We start from the raw sequence: 21870 nt of genomic DNA, 5'->3' as shown, positions 1-21870 counted from the left end.
TGCCTTACTATTCTAACAAAATTGTTTCAAATGAAGTTAAAGACAACTAAGTGCCACTAGAGCCATCTTACGGAAAAAATCAAAGGAACCTTTTGGCCCACCCAATATTATCATCAGCAGCTTTCAGATCTACAATGGCTTCAGTAACAAGGAAGACATATTCCATATAAACATTTGGTTGTCACAAATGCTCTTACTAAAGATAGAAATTACATATGTGATAGAGGATTTAATGTGGATTCGTTTAAAAACCTGGCTGCTTTTGGGAGCTCCTCTGCAGGGCCTTTCTGGATAGTTTTTCCTACCAAAGCAACAAGGAAGAATTACTCCATTTCCTCATCCAGGTCAACATTCCATTAAAAAAGCTTTCTTAATCTCTTAGAGGTTTTGCCATTGAGCTACTCATTGTACTGGAAGATTTACAATCTTTTAAAATCTAGATTGTTTACTTATTCTTGCAAGACAACTAATTCTACTTATGATTTATAATGTGAGGAGAGAAAAAATGATTTAATTTTCTGAGTTTGCTTTAGTTCACTTGATCCCATTACTTCATTTAAAGGCTTATTCAGAGAGAACTCAACGTCCTTTACGTCCTCCAGTGCTATACCAGACATCTGACTGATATAAATAGAAGTATGTAGTTTGACAAAATCCTTTCATTTTGTCTATCTCATTATTATTTAGATCATAGGATTTTTTTAGTGCCCTAAAGGAGAAATCATGACATTTTATTGGTTTTTTTGTGTGTGTGTGGTTTTAGTCAAGAGAGAAAAATTGCATTTTGCTTAATTATTTGGAAAGTAGTCTTTTTAATTTAGGAAATTTATTAGTTTTCCAGAGAGAGCTAAGATATTGATAAATTTGCCTGATCCTATTGTATTTGAAATTTATTAGACATTTTTGCTGTCTAAATAATCAAACTTGGTAGATTTTTGTCAGGCTAATACAGAAGTGGTTATATTTCTGAATTTCTCGTGTGACCCTTTTTTTCTTACATTTCCTTAATTTCCTTATGTTTTATATCATAATTTAGATCTTCAAAGAGGTTTCAGTCTTTTTGATAATGAAAAATCAGTATAGAGATAAGGAAAAGGGAACATTTGGCAAAAAAAAAAGTTATAAGAGAAGAAAGCTTTTCTGGATTATGAAATGATAAATGATAGTCTTATCAATATAGATAAACTAAAATTTTAAATATAATACCCTGTCTTTCTAATACACCTTTTAGCAGTTAAGCACCTCCACACTGAGCAAGTTTTAAGACAGACTTCAAATATTTCTGTATTTCATATTCAGTATGTAAGAAAAGCTATAAAATTGCCTGTACTCTTTGATCCTATAATCCTAATTGATATTTAACTTTTATTTTCCCTCATTTTTCACCCTACTCCCCTACCCCCCAAAAAGTAATTTACACAATAGTGTGTTCAGCAGACTGTCTCTAATAGTAGAAATTTGGGAAAAGCCCATATGTCCAACAGTAGGGAGATGACTAACCAAGCAATAATATTAACACAGTGGTATATCATATGGCTAGTAAAATAAAATATTTGTAGATCATTGTTACTACATGGAAGTATTCATGAAATGTTAAATTTTTTAAACATCCAAAAAATATATGCATAATTATTATAGTATGTCAAAAGCCATGTTTTTTAAGGCATGTTTAAGAGAATTAGAAAGGAATTTCAAGTTATGAATAAAATTAATCTCTATTATGTTCTTAAAATAATTTAAATTCATAATACAATAATAGCATTTAATCTTGCCTAACCAAAAGCTGTGCATTAGCTAGATCAAACATTAGAGAAATCAGAAGCTTAGATCAGAGGTAGTGACACCCTAGTTTTTGGTCACAGAGTTTTGTAAAAGCCGGTGGTTATCAGTGAGTAATGATTCTGCCCACCCCACCCCTGCCCACTGCTGCTATGAGACTTTGGCAATGTCTGAAGACATTTTTGATTCACATAGTTGAAGAGGTGGTACTGGCACTTAATGGATAGAGGCCAGCCGTGCTGCTAAAAATATTCTACATTGTAATGATCCTACGGTGCACCTGACAGCCCCGCACAGCAAATAGTTATCTGCCCTCAGATGTCAGTTGTGCAGAGATTGCAGAACCCTGGCATATGCCTGTTTTTGCTCAGGGCCCTAGTGTCTCATAATAAGTTGCTGCTGCCAGCTTATTATGGGGAGAAAACAAGTTGATGTTTTGACACTTAGGTAGAAATCAGTGAAATCATATGCCAGATTCCATCATTGAGACCATTTTATCATATCGTATATTTCTAATTAAGACTTCTATTTGATGGAACTTGTGAATGTCAGTATTAACCTTTACCCTTTATGATTCTCTCAGATAGTTAAAAGAATTCTTGACCTTAGCTTCAGATCCATCTCAGTTGTCTGCAATCCATTATGATTTATGGCCTCTTTTCAGTATGGTCACCATTTACCTTTTACCTTCATTATAGGAAATGAAGTTATAACTTGGTTGTATATGTATTTTCTTTGTTCATTTTTAAAAATGTGATGGAAAACATTCTTAAAAAGTGAAGATATAGTAAGAAATAATACACAGGTAAATGGTAAAATATAGTCAAATCATGTATAAAACTTCACGTATGAATTTATATGAACCCCTAAATCATAGTTGCATATAGTAAAAGCTTGATATAAGGCAAAGAAATTATTATACATTAATCTTATTTTCTAACACCTGTAACAAAGACATTTTACTCTATTATAGTGTAGGATTTTGGGATTTTTCCCTCTTCTCTCCATATCCCATTTGCTCACAGTGAGGCATCAAATCAAAATTATTTTATAGCCATCTATTTAGAGTAAAAAGTCTATTTTACTACAGTATAAGGAACTTTAGATACATTCAGAATCCTGAATATGCCCTTATTAACTTAATAACTTTAGTTGTAGATATGGTTGCATCAACATCTAAATTGTCCTTAAATTAGTTTTATTTAAGTTTGTGGCAATTACATCATTGTGTATCTTGTTTTCTTATTCTAGATCTTTTGATATGATTAACAAAACTGAAAACTAGCTCATCTGTGGGGGGAAAAACACTCTGTCTTTAAATTGTCATAGTTAAAGCTTTCAAAAAATTAAAATAACCTTTTGGAAACCCTGTACAACAAATAAAATAAATAAGTTTCTTTACCTGTCATATTCTAGTCTTATTCATTAGGCAAATACTTCCTCACTGTTTTCTGTGTACTATTCGTAATACCAAGGAACTTGGTTGAAATTCAGAGACTAAAAGGCCTCATCCTCAAGGAATTCACTTTAGAGCTTAAGCTTTTTATCGCCAGTCCTGGGGATACATTTTTAATTTTAATCAGGATTGGTTGCGCTAACTCCTGTCCTTTTATAAAAGACTTAATCTTTTATTTTCAAGCCATTTTTTAAATTCAGAGATCACCAGACACTCTAGACACTTGCTTTACTTCCCTTAATGACATGTTAATATATTATTTGGGAGTGGGACTTTATGGATTTTACAAAGAATCAAATATTAACTGACTGTTCAAAATAATAGTAAGAAAAGAGAACTAGATGACAGGAAATGTGAACCAGAACAATAGCTGGCTGGTAAGACAAAACTTCAATTGACTGTAGTCACTGAATTATCTGAAAATGCATTATCCTAATTCATTTATGGTAAGTCTTGCTTTGGGGCATTCTTTTTGACATTTAATAACTACTCTGCTCAACTAAGAACTGGATTTTAACTCTTGTTAATAGTGCTCACTGTTTCAACTTACTGCAATGTGTCATAGTCTGTATCCCATCAGGGAAACTTTCTTAAAAACAATATTTGAACACCTCTTTTCTTGTAATAAAAGTTCCAATTAAAAGGGAAAACTGTTGTTTCGTATTTTTACATCAGCCAGAGAATTCATGTTGCGTGTTCCCAGCATGGAGTGAGCTTCAAGGAAGAATTGAACTAGGTGACAGCTCCTTCTATAATTAGAACTTCATAGTGTGGCTTTTATTATTTGCCTTAAACTCTTTTGAATTACATATCACACACACTTATTCAAATGTAAGTAACAATCTAAATGCCAAATATTTTTCAAAGCCCCAAGTAAATTTGTATTATTTTCTATTTAATAGTTACTCTACTGCCTTTCAGTGGTAGGAGTTCTGGAAAATTGAATTTAAATCCGTGAGGTGCTTAAGACCAGAAAATGAGCTTCACATCATTCTCTTTTTTATATTACAGAAGATATCAAAATCTTTGGAAAGCCCCTAAAATTTAAAGATAGGGTAGTTTAACCTTTTGTGAACTAGGGAAGAATACCATCCAAAAAATAGAGAAGATTGAACAGTAATAGAACTTTCCTACCATCTTACCAGACTCTGTAAAAAAGGTAAAAATGGGGCTTCCCTGGTGGCGCAGTGGTTGAGAGTCCGCCTGCTGATGCAGGGGACACGGGTTTGTGCGCCGGTCTGGGAGGATCCCACGTGCCGCGGAACGGCAGGGCCCGTGAGCCATGGCCACTGAGCCTGCGTCTCTGGAGCCTGTGCTCCGCAGCGGGAGAGGCCACAACAGTCAGAGGCCCGTGTACCTCAAAAAAAAAAAAAAAAAAGGTAAAAATGATACATTATATATGGAAGGAAAATTAATCCCAAATCTACCAGAGAATAAAAAGGAGTCTAAATAGAAGACCCAGAGTCCACATCTGGATCTCTAGCACTTTAAAGTAGAAAAAAATCCTTGCATGGAACCAGTTTCTTTTAATGAAGATATGATGCTAACTAGTTGTAGCAGGTGCTTTTAATTAGGACAAGGCCATTTAAGGCAGATTTAGTGGCAGTAGCATGAAATGCTAATAGACAATTGAGGAAAAAACCTACAAAAGCAGATCTTAGGAGTCCAAAACTATTAGTAATCAATAACCACTTAATATAGGAACATAGGTTATAGCCCTGTAAACCCTGCAGTCACTGCCTTAAAATATGAAACAATAACTTGTTCAAACTGATGATCCGAGTCATCAAGAGTTAAATTATATTCATTGTATACTCAGAAAATCTGGAAGACATATTTTAGGAACGTTTCTATCAATTTTTTAAAATCTTTTGCAGCTAAGTAGAAAATCTCAGTAAGCTAAGCAATTTACTTCTATAGTCTGAATACTTATTGTGGGCCTGCTCTCTGCTAGGCATTGTGATGGAGACCGAGAAAGTAAAAATAAGTAGGATACATACTCTGCTTTTAAGATACTCCCAGTCTTAATTTCACTTACGTGGACCTTTTTATGCTCTGATGATACCATATGTAATATTACTTAGTGATTTAGATTTTGCAGTGAATTGCTTGAGAACCCACCTGATATCTGATATCAGGTATAGATTTGATAAAATTTTATTAACTTCTTTGTTACCACCTATTTACTAAAAAGAATCAAATTCAGATACTTACCCAATAGTTAATTTCTAGTTCAGGATTTTTTCTTCTTTGTGAATGAAAATGGTTACATACCATCAGTTACATACATATTGTTAGATTTTCTTCCCCAGTAATAGTAACTGTCTCACTGGGAATGTGATCTGTCCATCCTCTCTACAAAGTCAAATGACACTGAAACTTCCAATATTATCACTTGTAGTGATATGCAGTTGTTTGCAGTTGTTTGTCTTCATGCTTTCTAGTTAAATGCTAATTTAGAAATATAATGGAAATTATAGTTAGAACTATAGTTCTAATTAGCATTAGAAATGCTAATTTAGAAATATAATGGAATATAATGGAAATGTTGTACGTGCTGTGCAATGTAGGATATCTTTAGAATAAAGTACAAATGCTTTCCTTTTCTATTGAATTAGTCTTAAGAGAAAATGGGTGAGAGTACCTAAAGAGAAAATACTAGTATATGATAGGATAGTTCATATTAGAACCTCTGGCAGTGTGAAAATACTCTTTAACTTTTTCCATATTAATATGCAAACATTTCACTATAGTGTCTGACAAGTACTTTTTCAAGGGACTGTACATAACAAGGTGAATGCAGTGTTTTACCCCCAAAACTGTGAATATGCAGGAATATACTAATATAGTAGTAATTTCTTTAGGTGAGCAGTAAGAAAAAGTAAATACTTATTACCTTTTCACTTAATATTACTTAGACTAAGGAGAATGCCAAATAATTAGATTATTAACATGCTTAAGTACAGTTAATTTGATTTGTGCTGTGTTTTTATACATTTGCATTTAAATTATTTGTAACCTACCTTTGGATATTGCTAGTGATTTTAAATGAGACATCTTTGCAGACAAATCCATTTGGCTTTTCTAAAAGTTACTTGAATTTTATTTGAAAAGCATGATGTATTATTATCTAATCCCTTTCCACTATGTGATTTATGTCTGTGACAAGAACCAAGCCTATAACAAAAAATATTTTGCCATATGATCCCTGTTTCTGTGTTGTAACAACATATTTGTAAGTAAAAGCATGTAGAAAAAGAGCATTGATGCCTTTTTCATATATATTTTGTACATAAAAATTATCTTTTTTATCATCACAATAATACCCTTTCAATTTAAAAAAGCATTCTTCGCATATTTATATGTGATGTTAATCTTTTCTTCATATAACTGTTGATACTTATTTTGTTTAGATATAATGTTATAAGAAAATCTATATAAGTAACAGAATGATTTGTGTAAACAAACTACTTTCACCTAAGTTTAATATTCAAAGCATCTAAACTTATTAAAATGTGCAAAAGATCCATGGTAATGAGACATTTAATAAACCTGGAATTTATTTGTTTTCCTCTTTTCTTCCTTCTAGATGTTCAGTGTCCCCAGCATCAGTAGATTGCCAACTCCCTCTCCTTGCAGCACCCCAGCCAGCATTATGCTGGTGCTGTCATACCCGATTACTGCAGCAGAATGGAGTTTTTCTTTAGTTGTAAGGTAAGTTTCCCTCCCCACTCATTTTACACATATAGATTCAGCTTTTCATTTTACAATATTGTGTAGTTTTATAAGTTTTTTAAGTTTCTTTTCTCTTATGGTTCCTTAGGTTATTAACCTATCACATTCAAAAACTTATAAAACTGCATAATATAATAAAGGACTTATCTTGTGGCCATAGACAAGATCCTTATCGTAGTAATCCCTATGAGGTTATAAAACCTTAGTGTTTGACAGTGGGGCATCTCATGGAAAGGGAGCTGGCAATCTGCAGCTGCTGTGGACATTGGCTGAGAAAGTATTGAAAGGTAAGCCTCAAATTTAGACCATATTGTATACCTTTGGTTCCGTGGTGTATGTTTGAATTCATACTTTATTTTATGTTACATTTCATAGTAAATTTATAAAAGAAAAATATATTACTCTCTTCAAAGTGACATTCAGTAAATGTTTGAATTATTAAGTTCACATAACACATTGGGATTACTTTAGAAAAAAATTTTTGTCTGTGAAAATAGAATTCTAATACTAAAAATTGTGAGAATTCTAATACTAAAAATTGTTCATTTATCCCCATATTCACATACCTGTTTATAAAGGAAAGTCATCACTAAATTTATATATGTAAAGCTTATTAAATGTATTTTTTATTAGAGAAACAATTAGAACACTGTTCTACAAATAACCATTTACTTAATCTTTCTATCTACTTTCTTTGATTCTGTATTGATCAGTGCAGATAAAAACTGTAAGAGCCTTTCTGATTTTCATTATGTCCATATTCTCTCTTATGTGTTTGAAGATGGGGAACTTGCTGTTTTCCTTGTTTTTTTAATTCACTTTTAAACTTTAGATCACCATAGTTTTAAGTACTACTGTAATTAAACAAATGAAACAAAGTAAATTTTAGAGATTTTAATGTTTGCATTACAGAGGTACCTACATGTAAATATAGGAACTTACACAGTACAGTCTCTTTCTTCTTTAGGAATTGTCTGTGTGTAGCCCATAAGAGATGGCATTGTGTAGTGGAAGGAAAGTGGATTTTAGCATTCGGGAGATCTAGAATTCTAAAGTCTTCTTCCACCTACAAGTAATTCTCTGTTTACTTTAGACACTTTCCTTCTGTAAAATTATGTCCTCTGAGTTCCCTTTTAGTTTTAATAATTTCATCCTAGAAGAAACATGATAGTTTTTCCTTTATCTGTATATATAAATAAAGTTGATCAGTCAGGAAAGCTATTGCTAATGATCTGATTTAAAGTTCAGGAAATATTTTGTTTGATTTTAAATAGATTTTTATATTAGATCCAAGTTAAGGCAAATTATTACCATTTGACTAACTTCATTTAAAAATTCATAACTTCTCTACATTAGTTCCATTGTATACTGTGACACTCTGAGACCAGCACTAGGTAGAAAGGGACGTATTATTTTCTTTCCATTTGGATTGTATTGACCAAAGAAATAATAAATGAGAGAACCAGTATGAGTTTCTCTTTTACTGTCAAGTAATTAAAGTACCTTACTACCTCAAACACCAGTCCTGGAGCAGTGATTCTGAACGTTTTTAAACCTATGCCCCCTTTTGATAGATGACACACATACCCCATGGCAGGTATAGGGATGCCCTTTTTTGAGGTCATCGTATCCTTTATATGTATCTTCTAGTCAAAACATTTTATCAGCCTTTACTTTATATAATTTGTGTTATGAAAATAATAAACTTTTTGTTTGTTTTTCAAACACAGAATGATTAGATAGGCATTTTCAAATATAAATGAGATACCATACCATCACTACCCCAAGTTGAGAATATGCAGTATAAAGAAGGGGAAGAAGGCCAAAAAACATACATAAAGTTGAAGGCCTTAGACATTTACAAACAGGTCAGTGGGTAAAACAGAGTTATATGGAAGTTAGGACTCTATTCTCTGATTGATTTATATGACCCCTCCTGTTCAGTAGTATATTTTCTGGGCATTGGATTAATTAAAATTTAGTAACCAAAATAAAATCAAAAGGTAAAATTTTCCTAATATTTTTAAAACTCTTTCCTATAAAAATTAATGTTGTGGGCTTCCCTGGTGGCGCAGTGGTTGAGAGTCCGCCTGCCGATGCAGGGGATAAAAAAATTAATGTTGTAATTTAGTAGAGACACAAACAGAGTTGATAAATGGCTTTAAGTAGTATCCAGTTACACAGTCTCCCCTTCCCGTGCTTCATCTACCTAGTCCTAAAAGTCCCATAACACTGATAGTTCTGTAATCCCTACCCCATCACCACCACACTAATCCATACAGCCACCGTACTGCCCAGGTTAACTCTGCATCTGTAATTCTTCCCCATATAACTCCCAGTTAATAAGGAATTCAGCATGCCTGGCGCCCCCTAATCCTTTAATGATTTTCCAGTCAGTTATACCATGAAGAGAATATTCTCCCCACCTTCATTCCTTACCTCTTTCTGCTCTCTTTAGCTTAGGAAAAGTTTATTTCCACTGTCACCATTTCATTTTTGAGCCAAATAGAAGTTGATATGTAGAAAAAAATAATGTTGTTGATGTGCCTTGTTAAAGGGAAAAATCTCCATCTACTATTTTCTATTTTTTATTGAAACAAAATCTTAGCTCATTCTGAAAAGGATTTAGGGTAGCTGTTACCTGCCTTTTCATCTTCCTCAAATAACTTTCCATAGATGGAAGTTATTTCTTGCTCACTTTTATTATTTATAATCTAATAGTTTTGTTTTCATGGGTTAGAATATGCACTTTATACTATCTCATAACATTTCTTTGAGAAAAATAAACTTTTGAGGTATAACTCATTGTTAGTTGGGTCCTTTTAGAATGCTTTTGACAAGAAGGAAAGTCTCTTCAGGTTAGTATATTATATGAAATAAAAGTTACTTTTCTTGAAATTTTTTCACAATACTATTATTTGTTATGCCACTGAGAAGACACAAAAATTAGTCAGTGAGCCTAGGTTCCATATTCATTATGGGCACATGCACATATAATCTCACCTCTTCCTACTCTTCTAATGAACAGTTTCCCTTCTGAAGTATAAAAAAACTCAGAAATGTTTATTTTTATGTGCATAAATGTGTTGGTTTAAAGCACAAAATTTTCAGGAGTAGGAAATGCACTGTTATTGATCACTTAGTTTTGTATGTGTCTAAAATTTCCATGACAAAAGGAAAAGTTTTAGATATATATAAAGTTGGGAAATTTATGCACAGATTTTAGAATATGCTTTGCTCTAGGGAGTGGTTATTTTTCTGCCTTAATGTTTTACCTATATGCAAATTGACTCAGAGTTCCTGTGGGGTGAAATCTAATTTTATGCAGGTTAAATGTGATCTGTAACATATATAGTTGTGTGCCTTTTGTTATAAAAGAAATAAAATGAGTGGACTATATGGTATGTAAATTATATCTCAAAGCTGTTACCAAGTAAAAAAGAAATACAACTTGGTTATATAACAGTAAGGGACTATAGTGATGGTGGTGGTGGTGATGTGGATAGCTGGTGTTCACTAACATTGTGAAGAAGGGGAGGTTGGCTACCTAAAGTTATACCTTCTGTAATCTTACTGTCCCTATGGTATTCAAATAATTTTATGGGTGCTGATGAAATGTATCTTTACTGTGTCAGATTGAATTTATGTAATACAGTTTTTAAGAGGCAGTGATGTAATTAGTTCTAAAGAACTTGGACTTCACCAACAGGCAGATCTGGGTTCAAGTCAGAGAACCTTAAACAAGTCATTTAATCTCTCTGAGCCTTAGTTTCATCATTTGTTAAGTAAGACTAAAAATGCACACACTTCAGAGGGTTTTTATAACTGCTAGTATACGTGAACTCTCATGTTCACTCGATCTCTCTCTCCCTCCCTCCCTTCCTCCCTCCTTCTCTGTCTCTCTCTCTGTCTCTTTCTCTCCAAGTATGAATGAAATACTTAGGATAATACTTAGCAAATGGAGGGCATGTCAGAAATTAACCGTTAGTATAGCATGATAGTATTGAAAATGGTGACCAGTTGTTTACTTTTCTGTGCTGGAAACATTTTTAAATAAAATAATTGTAAAATTTCCTAAGGAAGTTTGTTAGGATGGCTTTTGAATAGGATAACAATTCAGGCTTTCTCTCTTTTTTTCCCCACTGTTGTGGAAAAATTACAGAAACTTTACAGAAGTGAGCAATGTCATTTACATAGTTATATAAATGTTTGTATCTTTACATGTGTTTTAGTGATTTATAAAAGTGTTTATAATTGACCCAATTAAAAACTTTAAAAAAATTTTATCTCCTGGTTTAATTAAATGGGTTTTAGTTTTCTCCTGTAGAATTGAGAATCTTTAAAGTATATCGAAGAAGATTTATTATAGGATATTTTCCTCCTTGCTGCAACCTTCTGAAGAAGAGATATGTACTTATTTGATGGGTATTGGCATTTTGTTTTGTTTTTTACTCAGAAAATAAGTCTTGGCGTTTACTTTTGGATTCAGTCTAAGGAATTTACTTTTAAAATTGTGTTTTTTAGGGCAAATGGTATCATCGGAGGCAAGCTGTAAAAGAATTGCATAGCACATTGATACGTCTTTTAAATGAATTGCTGCCATGGGAACCAAAGTTAATGAAAGCTTTTCAAAGGAACAGGTAAATCAAGCTTTATTATCTTTTTTAAGGCTCTTACTTTATGATTATGGAAGGTGTCCTGGTATCATTTAGTATAGTTTTCCATTGATTTGTAATTCAGATAGTTTTGAGTACCTACTGGATACAAGGTACCTCCTAAGCCCTGACAAAGTACTGTTGATTAAACAAAACTCTTTACTGTGTGGTTTTTTCTCCCCCAGTTTTTTTTTCATTGTGGTAAAATGCACAAATAAAATTTACCATCTTAACTAGTTTTAAGTGTACTGTCCAGTAATATTAAATACATTCATGATGTTGTGTCACTGTTACCCCATCCATCTCCAGAACTTCATCTTGTGAAACTGAAACGCTATACCTGTTAAATGATAACTCCCTATTCCCCCCTTCCCCCCATCCCGTGGCAACCACCATTCTACTTTCTGTATCTATGATTTTGACTAAGTACCTCATATAGTACAAAATATTTGTCTTTCTGTGACTGGCTTTGTTTCACTTAGCATAATGTTCTCAGGGTTCATCCATATTGCAGCATATGTCAGAAGTTACTTCCCTTTAAAGGCTGAATAATATTGCATTTTATGCATATACCACATTGTACTTATCCATTCATCTGTAATGGGCATTTGGGAGGCTTTTCATATTTTAGCTATTATGAATAATGCTGCTATGAACATGGGTGTACAAATATCCAAGACCCTGCTTTCAAATTTTGGGGTGTATACCTAGAAGAGGAATATGGTAATTCTGTCTTTAGTTTTTTGAGGAACTACCATACTGTTTTCTACAGTGACCGTACAATGTTACATTCCCACCAACAGTTACAAGAGTTCCAGCTTCTCCACATCCTCACCAACATTTGCTATTTTCTTTTTTTTTAATTGCCATCCTAATGAATATGAGGTGGTATATCATTGTAGTTTGGATTTGCATTTCCCTAATGATTAGTGAGATTGAGTGTTTTTTCATGTGCTTATGGCAATTTATATATCTTTGGAGAAATGTTTAGAGATTTTTTTGATTATTGATTCAATTTCCTTACTAGTTATAAATCTATTCAGACAGACAAACTCAAATGTCAGATGGTGATAAGTGCTGTGAAGAAAAGTGAAGCAGGTTAAGGGGAATAAGAAATGCTTAGTTTGGATGGGATAATGATTGGTCATGTACCAGGGTGTTGGAGAACGCTTCTCTGATGAGTTGATGTTTGAAAAGAGACCTGAAGGAAATAGGGGAGAGAGCCAAGTGGATATCTAAGAGAAAAGAAGATGTAGAAGCCCTAAGGTTAAAAGCATGATTGACATTTATAGGAAATGCAAAGGGGCAAGAATAACCAGAGCTGAGTGAGTGAGGAGGAAAGTGGTAAGAGTCAAGAGTCAGAGAAGTATAGGGAAAGGTAGCCTACGTGTTTAAGGATTTTGGCTTTTACTCTGAGATGAGAAGCCATTGAAGAGCTTTAAACAGAGGAAGTACATGATCTGACTTATGTTTTAAAGCACTCGCTCTGCCTGTTCTGTTGAGATAGTGTAGTGTGGGATGATGATAAAGGTGGGGAAGTCAGTTACACTATAGTAGTAGTCCAGGCAAAAAACGATAGTGGCTTGGACCATGATAGTAGCAATGCAGACGGCAGGGAGTGCTTGGATTCTGGATAGATCTTGAAAGTAGGACTAGTAGAATTTCCTTAAGGCTTGCATTTGGAGTGTCAGAAAAAATGAGGAGAAAAAGATGGTGCCTAATATTTTTTATCTAAACAACTGGAATAATGCAATTGCCATTAGCTGAGATAGGGGAAACAAAGAAGTAGTTTTGGGGAGGGGGTGGATTCAGGAGTTTGGATTTCAACATGTTAAGTTTGATATGCCTTTCAGATGTCTAATTGGAGTTACTGAGTAGGCAGTTTAGCATATTAGTCCCAGTTAAAGGGAGTAAGCCAGGCTGGAGGTATAAATTTGGGGGTTGTCAGGATATAGATTATATTTAAGCTGTGAGATGGTAGAAATCACCTAGTATATGAGCATAGATAAGAGAGACTGAACCCTGGGACATTCCAACAGTTAGAGGTGATGGAGATGGCAGGACTCAGCAGAAATGACTGAGAAGGAGTATTCAGCAAGGTAGGAGCATAACCAAGAGTGGTGTCTTAGAAACCAGGTAAAGAAGATGTTTTAAAAAGGAGACTGCTCATGATGGATTGAGGAGGATGAGGACGAGAATTCATTGTTAAATTTGGCAATATCACTGATGACCTTGAGGAGCTGTGTTGATAGAGATGTGGGTAAAAGTCTAAGGAGTCTGTTCAAGAGAATTAGGGGTGAGGAACTGGAGTTTTTCTATAAAAGTAGAGCAGAGAAATAGGGCAGTACCTGGAAGGACAAGTTGGAGTCAAGTTGGGTCATTTGTTTTTATTAATGGGAGAAATAACACGTTTGTATACTGGTGGAAATGATTGAATAGAGAGGCAAAAATGAACTCAGACAATGGAAGGTATGTTTGGTTGAGTGAGATTCTTGACTAGGTGAAAGAAGATGCATAAGTTGGAAGGGTTAGTTAGCCTAGACAGGAAGATGGAGAATATGAGTACAGATGAAGGTCTTAAGTTGCAGACGGGGTGTGAGCATATGAGAGTTCTTGTCTGATTGCTTCCATTTTCCCTGAAATAAGGAGCAAAGTCATTAGCTGAGTTGAGAAGAAGACTGAGAAGGGAGGAACTTTATACTACCCCCATATAGATATTACTAAAATGAAATTAATTTTACAGTTATCCTTTGGTAACCCACTCTAGTATCTTACAGCCCTCATCTGCTCTATAAAACCCTTAAGCAATAATTGAAAGATAAATAAATTGAGAGTAATTATTAACTAACATTTGTTGAATATTTATGTGCCACACAAACTATGAAGTAAGTGCTATTATTATCCTCATTGTACAAATAAGTAAACTGATGCTTAGAAAGTTTAAGGAACTTGCCCAAAGTCTTAACAACTGTTAAGTGACAGAGGTGGGATTTAAACTCCAATATGCACACATAGGAATTTTTTTTTTTTTTGATGTGGACCGTATTCAAAGTCTTTATTGAATTTGTTACAACATTGCTTCTGTTTTATGTTTTGACCTTTTGGCCACGAGGCATGTGGGATCCTAGCTCCCTGACCAGGGATCGAACCCACACCCCCTGCATTGGAAGGCGAAGTCCTAACCACTGGACCGCCAGGGAAGTCCCACACAGATAGGAATTTGTAGCAAAAGTAAATTGGAGAATGTATGTTCAGATTTTTTTTAAACAAACAAAAATAAACAAAAGGTAAAAGTAAAATAGAGAAACTCAGTTGAAAGCAAATGAATAATAAAGGATCTCTAAAATATCATGTAATCATTTGGAAATGTTTCTATCTCTCTTAGTGTTATAGAAACATAGGTATTATGTTTTTATGTGAAAAGGATCTCTGAAATATCACTTTTCAGCTTTGTTTCCCTATGCTTAATTTAAAAAAATAATTTCTAGTGAGACCCAAAGGTTTAGGTATGATTGCTATCAGAATTAAATGATGGATTGTTTTTGTTTGTTACTCTTTGTATAACAGTCAAAAATAATACACACTCTTTCTTAGAACTTTTTGATTAACTCTTTTAAATGACCTTTTAAACTATATTATAATCAGCAGTTTTAAGACTATCTCAAATCTATTTCTATCAGTGCAGCTAGAAAAAAATTACCTTTTTCACATTTAATAGGTCTAACAGCAGCCTTTAGAAAGACAAATAGGTATATGTTCGAACACTTTATTCTGAAATTGCACATATATTTTTTTAAGTTTCTTATGCCTACACCCTGTGTTTTGTCTTCTTGAACAATAGTCATTGGCATCTTAGACACACTTGGTTAAAACATAGGTTTAGTGACTTAATTGAAAATACTAAAATATAGCTTAAAATGTTAGAAGGTACTTTAGCTTCCAGGAGTTCAATACGTACGTATTGTTTGTTGTGTCGAATATTTTTCTTCAGGAGTCGCCTAAAGAAAGACTATGATGATTTCAGAAGACAGCCTGATCACGATAAATTTACTGGAGAACTGTGGACTGCTGAAGAAGGTGAAGGAGATCCTGGAAAAGAATCTCCAAAAGTAGAACTCAGTAGCAAGTCTATAGACACCACAGAACCTCTAGATATCCTGGAGAAGGATCATTTTGATTCAGGTAGGCATTCGAACTTTCTTTAAATCAACACTAAAAGCACAAAGAGAAATTTTAGTATCTTTTGTGGAGATAAAGGATAATCTGGTTAATGAAGTTCATTGATTGGGGAAATCTGTTATGTTTGAAGGTGTACTAATGTCTTATTAAAGGTTCTTTGGAGTCATTATTACTGTTCTAGGAGTTTCTGGAGTCAGTGCCCGACTCCAAACTGTAGGCATGTTATTGCTCATTACAGACCACACATCACTGATATGCAGTCCCTTTGAAATAGGTTTAGCCTCTTCTTTTTATTATTATTAATTTTGAAGCGCTATTTCTGATGTTTGCTTTAAATGGAACTTGTCAAGTCCCTGATAATTGTGAAGATTTTTATTTTTTATGAGGAATGATCAAGGTTGATGGCCTAATAAGACCAGAGTGGACACCTCATTCTTATAAGGAGGCTGGATTAGATGATCTGTAATTCATTTCAACTTATCAGATTATTTTATTCTATAAATCTAGTTAAATAACTTTCTTTAGTTATCTAAGAGGTATAAAAATTTTTGGTTAGAAATGTATTAACCTATTGTTTTCCATGTCTGGTGAATTGAAAAAGAGTAACTTCTCATCAACCCAGTTTGATCAGATATGAACATAAATTTTTTACTGTAGGAATAATTAAATACCAGAAAAAGCTGGATGTTTTTTATTCCGTAGAGTCTCTCTCTAAAAATAGAAAATATGGAGAACCATCTCTCTTTGATACGAAGGTTTCCCTATCTAGAAGGAGAGCACTAGACTAGATTCCTTTCCAAATCTAAATTCTGAGTCCTAATTGCTGGCTTGAGTATCTCTTTAAAAGATGTAAACTTTCCTTTTACACTTGTATTGGCAGCAGAATTTGATCAAAAATAATTTCCTTATTAATAATATGTTGTTCTTGGGAATGGTTACAATGTCAGGATTACCATGTCAAAGGTCACCTTACCTTAATTTCCATCAGTGGTACTGAGACTTTTGAATCGCCCTACAGGTTTCTTAATAAATTGCTTGTTCAAAGATTGACTTTCTTTTTTATAATTGGTCTTACCATTGCTATTCAGTTGCTGTTTTATATAAACAAAATGCTTGTTTTATAATTTTCAGATGATATGAAATTGTCAGAAATAGATTTACCTATGGCCAGAAGCAAGTTGCTGAAAAAAGAATTGCCTTCTAAAGATGTACCTAAGACACTGCCTAAAACACTTAAACGGCAGTCCAAACAAACTAATTATCTGGATGATAGCACAAAAGAGCTTTCCCCAAGGAAGAAAGCAAAGTTAAGCACAAATGAGACAACAGCTGAGACTGTAGAAGGTGATATGCAAATTGACTGTTTGAATGAATCAAAGCATACAGAGCCACTGTTTCCAGAGTCATTTGCCTCATTGGATTCAACACCAGTGTCTACTCTCCAGAAAGGGACCAAACCTATTCAGGCCTTGCTTGCAAAGAATATTGGGAACAAAGTGACCTTAACAAATCAACTGCCCCCTTCCACAGGTAGAAGTGCTCCTGCTGTGGAAAAGCCAGTTATATCTCCTCCAGAAGCAAGCCCCATAAAGCCAGCATTGACCTGCCACACCAGTACAAAAGGTCCTTTACAGATGGTATACAAAATGCCCTGTGGCCAGTGGTTGCCCATAGATCTTCATAACAGCTCTGTAAAGATTCAGATGCAACCTATGCTGGATCCTAAAACAGGAGAAAAAATCATGCAGCAGGTTCTCATTCTGCCTAAGAATTTTGTAATTCAGCACAAGGAAGGGAAAGCAGTTGCAAAAGAAATACCACCACTTCAACAAAAAGGTACAGCACGACATGGTTCATCTTTCCCACAGACAGCAAATGTAAACTCTTCTTTAGCATCAGTTCTTGTCAACCCAACAGGAACTGTTTCTACCCAACTACCTAATACAGCTTTCAACAAGACAGTTACACCTTTGTCAAATGTGAGTAATGCTAGACCACAGCCTTTGACACCTGTAACCTCCATAAGTAATTTATTAACACCACCAGTTAAGACTAGCCACAGTGAGCCAGGAAAAGTCAAGAATGCAGTTTCAGCAGCCGCATTCCCCCAGCCCATTGCTTCACCCACCCTTTCCTCAACAGTTCAGCCTCAGTTATCAGCAACAACACTAAATGGATCTACAAACCCCGGTAGTTCCCTCAACTGTTTTGCACAACAAACTGCTGATTCTTCTGAAGCAAAGCAAGAACTGAAAACTGTATGCATAAGAGATTCACAGTCAATTCTTGTTAGGACACGAGGTGGGAACACTGGAGTTGTAAAAGTACAGACCAATCCAGATCAAAATTCATCCAATAGTTTATCTTCAAGTTCAGTTTTTACTTTTGCTCCTCAGCTTCAGGCATTTCTAGTGCCAAAATCAGCAACTTCATCATCCTCTGCTTTTTCACCAGTAGCTGGAACAACTGCTACATCTAGTCTCCCACCTTTTGGCCAAGCACCTACTTCTGTTTCCATTCCAGCTGGCTTTAATCCATCCACGGGGAAAAATCTTAAATTTACATTAAGCCAACCTTCCTGCAGTAGTAATTTGGGGCACATGATAGATAAAACTTCACACATGCCCTCCTCTCCCTTAAAGTCTTCTGTTTCTTCTAGCACTCTCCTACCATCAACAGCAAATAGTTCAGTAAGCGTAATTAGCACATCAGCAGGAAATTTTGGACAAACCAGTGCAAATGCTATTCATACACCAGCTAAACAGCAACAAGTAGATTATGTCACAAAAAGTTACCCTGTTACAAGATCAGAAGCAACAGCAGCAGCAAGTGAAGATATGGTCAGTGGGACTCCAGTTCAGAAACTTATGCTGGTGTCAGCTCCATCTATTCTTTCTTCTGGCAGTGGAACTGCAATTAATGTGGCACCTGCACCAACATCTGCAGGTGTTTCTGCCCAGAAATTAGTTTTTATTAATGCTGCAATTCCCAGTGGCACTTCAACCCCAACTATTGTGGCAGAACCATTAAAACAAACTCTTCCTCCTCCCTTGAGTAAAACATATGTTAAGGCTCCAGAGCAGCCCCAGATAGTACTAATTCCATCTACAGTGGGAGCACCAATAAAAATAAATTCGTCACCAACTGTGTCTCAGATAAAAGATGTGAAAATTGGGCTAAACATAGGCCAAGCAATTGTAAATACTTCAGGCAGTGTGCCAGCTATACCATCAATTAACCTATTGCAAAATGTAACGCCAAAAGGAGAAGAAAAAAGTACCAAGGGCTATGTTTTGCCGCTGTCAACAAGTGGTAATTCAATTCCAGTAAGCTCAAATTTTGTGAGTCAAAATATTACTCCTGCTAATGAATCAGTGGTTTCTGCTTCAAGAACAGTAAACATGTTTTCAGTAACAGGAGCAAATGTATCTTTGGGTTCTCTTTCAGTGACCTCAACCTCTGCCTCAGTTGGGACACGACCTCCTGTTTTAGTCAGTGGAAATGATACCTCTTCGAGAATTATGCCTATTTTGTCAAATAGACTTTGCACGTCAAATCTCGGAAACACTGTGGCTATATCAACTGTGAAAACAGGACATCTTGCATCATCTGTTCTGATTTCAAATACACAACCAACAGTGTCTCCTAAATGTCTGACATCAGCTTTGCAAATCCCTGTTACAGTTGCCTTGCCTACATCTGTGACTGTATCCCCTAAAATAATCAACACAGTTCCACAAGCCGCAACAGTACCAGGAGCCACACGTTCTGTATCTCTTTCTAAAAGACAATCTCGGACTTCCGTCCAGTTTCAGTCACCAGGGGTTTCAACTACAGTGCCAACAAGTACAAACACAAATAAACCTCAAACTGAATTTCCATCCCTTTCACCGAATCCAGGTAAAATAATTAACATTTCCAATTTTGCTTCTCTGCCAAACCAGCAACTGTCCCCTGCTTTCGTAAAATCAACCCCCAGTTACAGTTCTGCTCCAGCTGGCACTGCCGTTCACACTGGTACAGCACCATCAAATGTAACTAGTGTGGCAGGGGGCCAGTTCAGTGAGCCTTGTATTCAGCAAAAAATAGTCATCAATACCAGTACGCCTTTGGCACCTGGCACACAAATCATGATTAACGGAACCCGCTTTATTGTTCCACCACAAGGTCTTGGAGCTGGCAGCCATGTTCTCCTTATATCCACTAATCCAAAATACGGGCCTCCCTTAGTTCTTAACAGTGGCCAAGGCATTCAGCCTACACCAGTAGATAACCTGGCCCAGAAGATCACGCTAGCATCAAATAATTCTTTAAGTGGGCAACCTGTGCAACATTCTCTGAGAAGCTCTACAAAAATTGTAAACTCTCTTGGGAATGCAAGTTCTCTACCCACAGTACATGCAGCACCACAGATCATAAACCCAGCTGCTGAAGTTTCTGTACCACCTCCTGCACCAACAGTGTCATTGACTTCAGTAATTAAGTCTCCTCCAGCTACTCTTTTGGCTAAGACATCTTTGGTTTCTGCCATTTGCTCTAGTAATCCTTCACTGCCGAGTAGCACTTCAGTATTTCATTTGGATACATCAGTCAAAAAATTGTTGGTCAGCCCAGAAGGAGCCATTTTGAATACCATAAATACTCCATCATCTAAGGTTTCTTCACTCTCTTCATCACTCTCTCAAATTGTTGTATCTGCCAGTCGAAATCCTGCCTCTGTCTTCCCTGCTTTTCAGTCATCTGGCTTAGAGAAGCCTGACACAGCTGCATCTTGAATTTAGACTAAACGAGCCAGTTTTTAAATAATGGGGCATTGTTTTGACTCCCATAAAAATTTTAACTTTATTATACTGTTGAAAACATACATAGTTTGTGTGTGTGTGTATGTGTGTTTTAATGTATCTTTTCATTAGCTTGCAACAAGGCTTTGTTTTTCTTGGGGAGGGAAAAATCTGTTCCATTTCACTCATTGATATGAGTATGTTTTCAAAGGTTATTTGTTTAAAATAGACAGGACTTACCTGTCTATATAACATGAATTGAACAAAGTCAAATTTGACTAGTTTGGAGTAAGCTAGGCTCTTGCACACTTGCATTGACATGTTTCTTCTTGAATTTGGACTGTTGCAGCGTGGCTCTACAATATGGTATTCTGTGTCTTTAGTGGAATCTTATTTTTGTTTCTGTAAGAAAAAATATATATATATATATATTTATGCATTGTGAAAATGCAGTCCATTGTGTAAAATTGTACATATTCCTAAATCCTTAACAACCTGTACTAAACTATATGTACAAAGAACTATGCTGTCTTATTTATGTTTTGTTTACATAATGTATAGTTTTTTAAGTATTTTAGTAATTTTGGACCAGTGAACTGTTAGCATCAATGCAGAAGAATCTGCATGTAATAAACTGAGTTGCTGTATTTCCTTGTTTGAATACCATTTTTAAAGTGCGTTCTTGTTCCAGTGAAAGACTACATGATAGAAGATGAGGACAGATCTTTACAAAAAGGAATTTAGGCTAGGAAATTTGAATTAATAATAGCATTTGTACAAGGCTTTAGAATTTACAAACTTTACTTCCACATATCTCATTTGACTTTCACAGTACTCTTGAGAGCTTAAATGATGTGCCCTAGGTCACTCAGCTAGTTGGTGGTATAGCCAGTATTTGAACCTAATGCTTAAAATCATTTCTGCATAACTTTACATTACTTCTGCTTTAAAATTTCACTCTGGATTTCATTGTTTTAACTTTTTTCTCTTAATCCACCACCAGATTCTACATTGATCAAAGTAAGTAATCTTAAAGGCCAGTGTGTTTGGTCTGTGTGTATACATCCCAAATATGTTTTTTTAACTTTTTATTTTTAAATAATTTTAGATTTACAGGAAGTTGCAATGATAGTACAGAGAGGCTTGGGGTACCCTTCACCTAGTTTCCCCCGATACATTTATTTTTACATTGAGGGGTTGGTTCATAGTTGACTGATTTTCCAAAATGATACTTAAAAACGTGAATTTTTTTTGTTTGTTTAGAATGACAAATGAATGTGAACAC

General features: G+C 34.9%; 1 protein-coding gene across 3 annotated transcripts in view; it reads left to right on the top strand.

Annotated features, from left to right (window-relative positions):
• The window catches only part of BRD10 (bromodomain containing 10), a 96854-nt gene extending 75622 nt beyond the window's left edge, over positions 1 to 21232 (top strand). For all 3 annotated transcript variants that reach the window (XM_024734256.1, XM_024734255.1, XM_024734257.1), the window contains 3 exons: positions 11495 to 11610; positions 15617 to 15807; positions 16936 to 21232. In XM_024734256.1, coding sequence (XP_024590024.1) covers positions 11495 to 11610; positions 15617 to 15807; positions 16936 to 20579 — 3951 coding nt within the window. In that variant the 3' untranslated portion in view covers positions 20580 to 21232. The remainder of the gene's footprint in view (positions 1 to 11494; positions 11611 to 15616; positions 15808 to 16935) is intronic.
• Positions 21233 to 21870: the final 638 nt, after the last annotated feature.

Source organism: Neophocaena asiaeorientalis, unplaced genomic scaffold (genome assembly GCF_003031525.2).
Source record: "Neophocaena asiaeorientalis asiaeorientalis breed wild unplaced genomic scaffold, Neophocaena_asiaeorientalis_V1.1 scaffold256, whole genome shotgun sequence".
Classification (NCBI taxonomy): Eukaryota; Metazoa; Chordata; class Mammalia; order Artiodactyla; family Phocoenidae; genus Neophocaena; species Neophocaena asiaeorientalis.
Note: the sequence above shows the minus strand (reverse complement) of the source record. Positions and strands in the feature narration are given on the sequence as shown.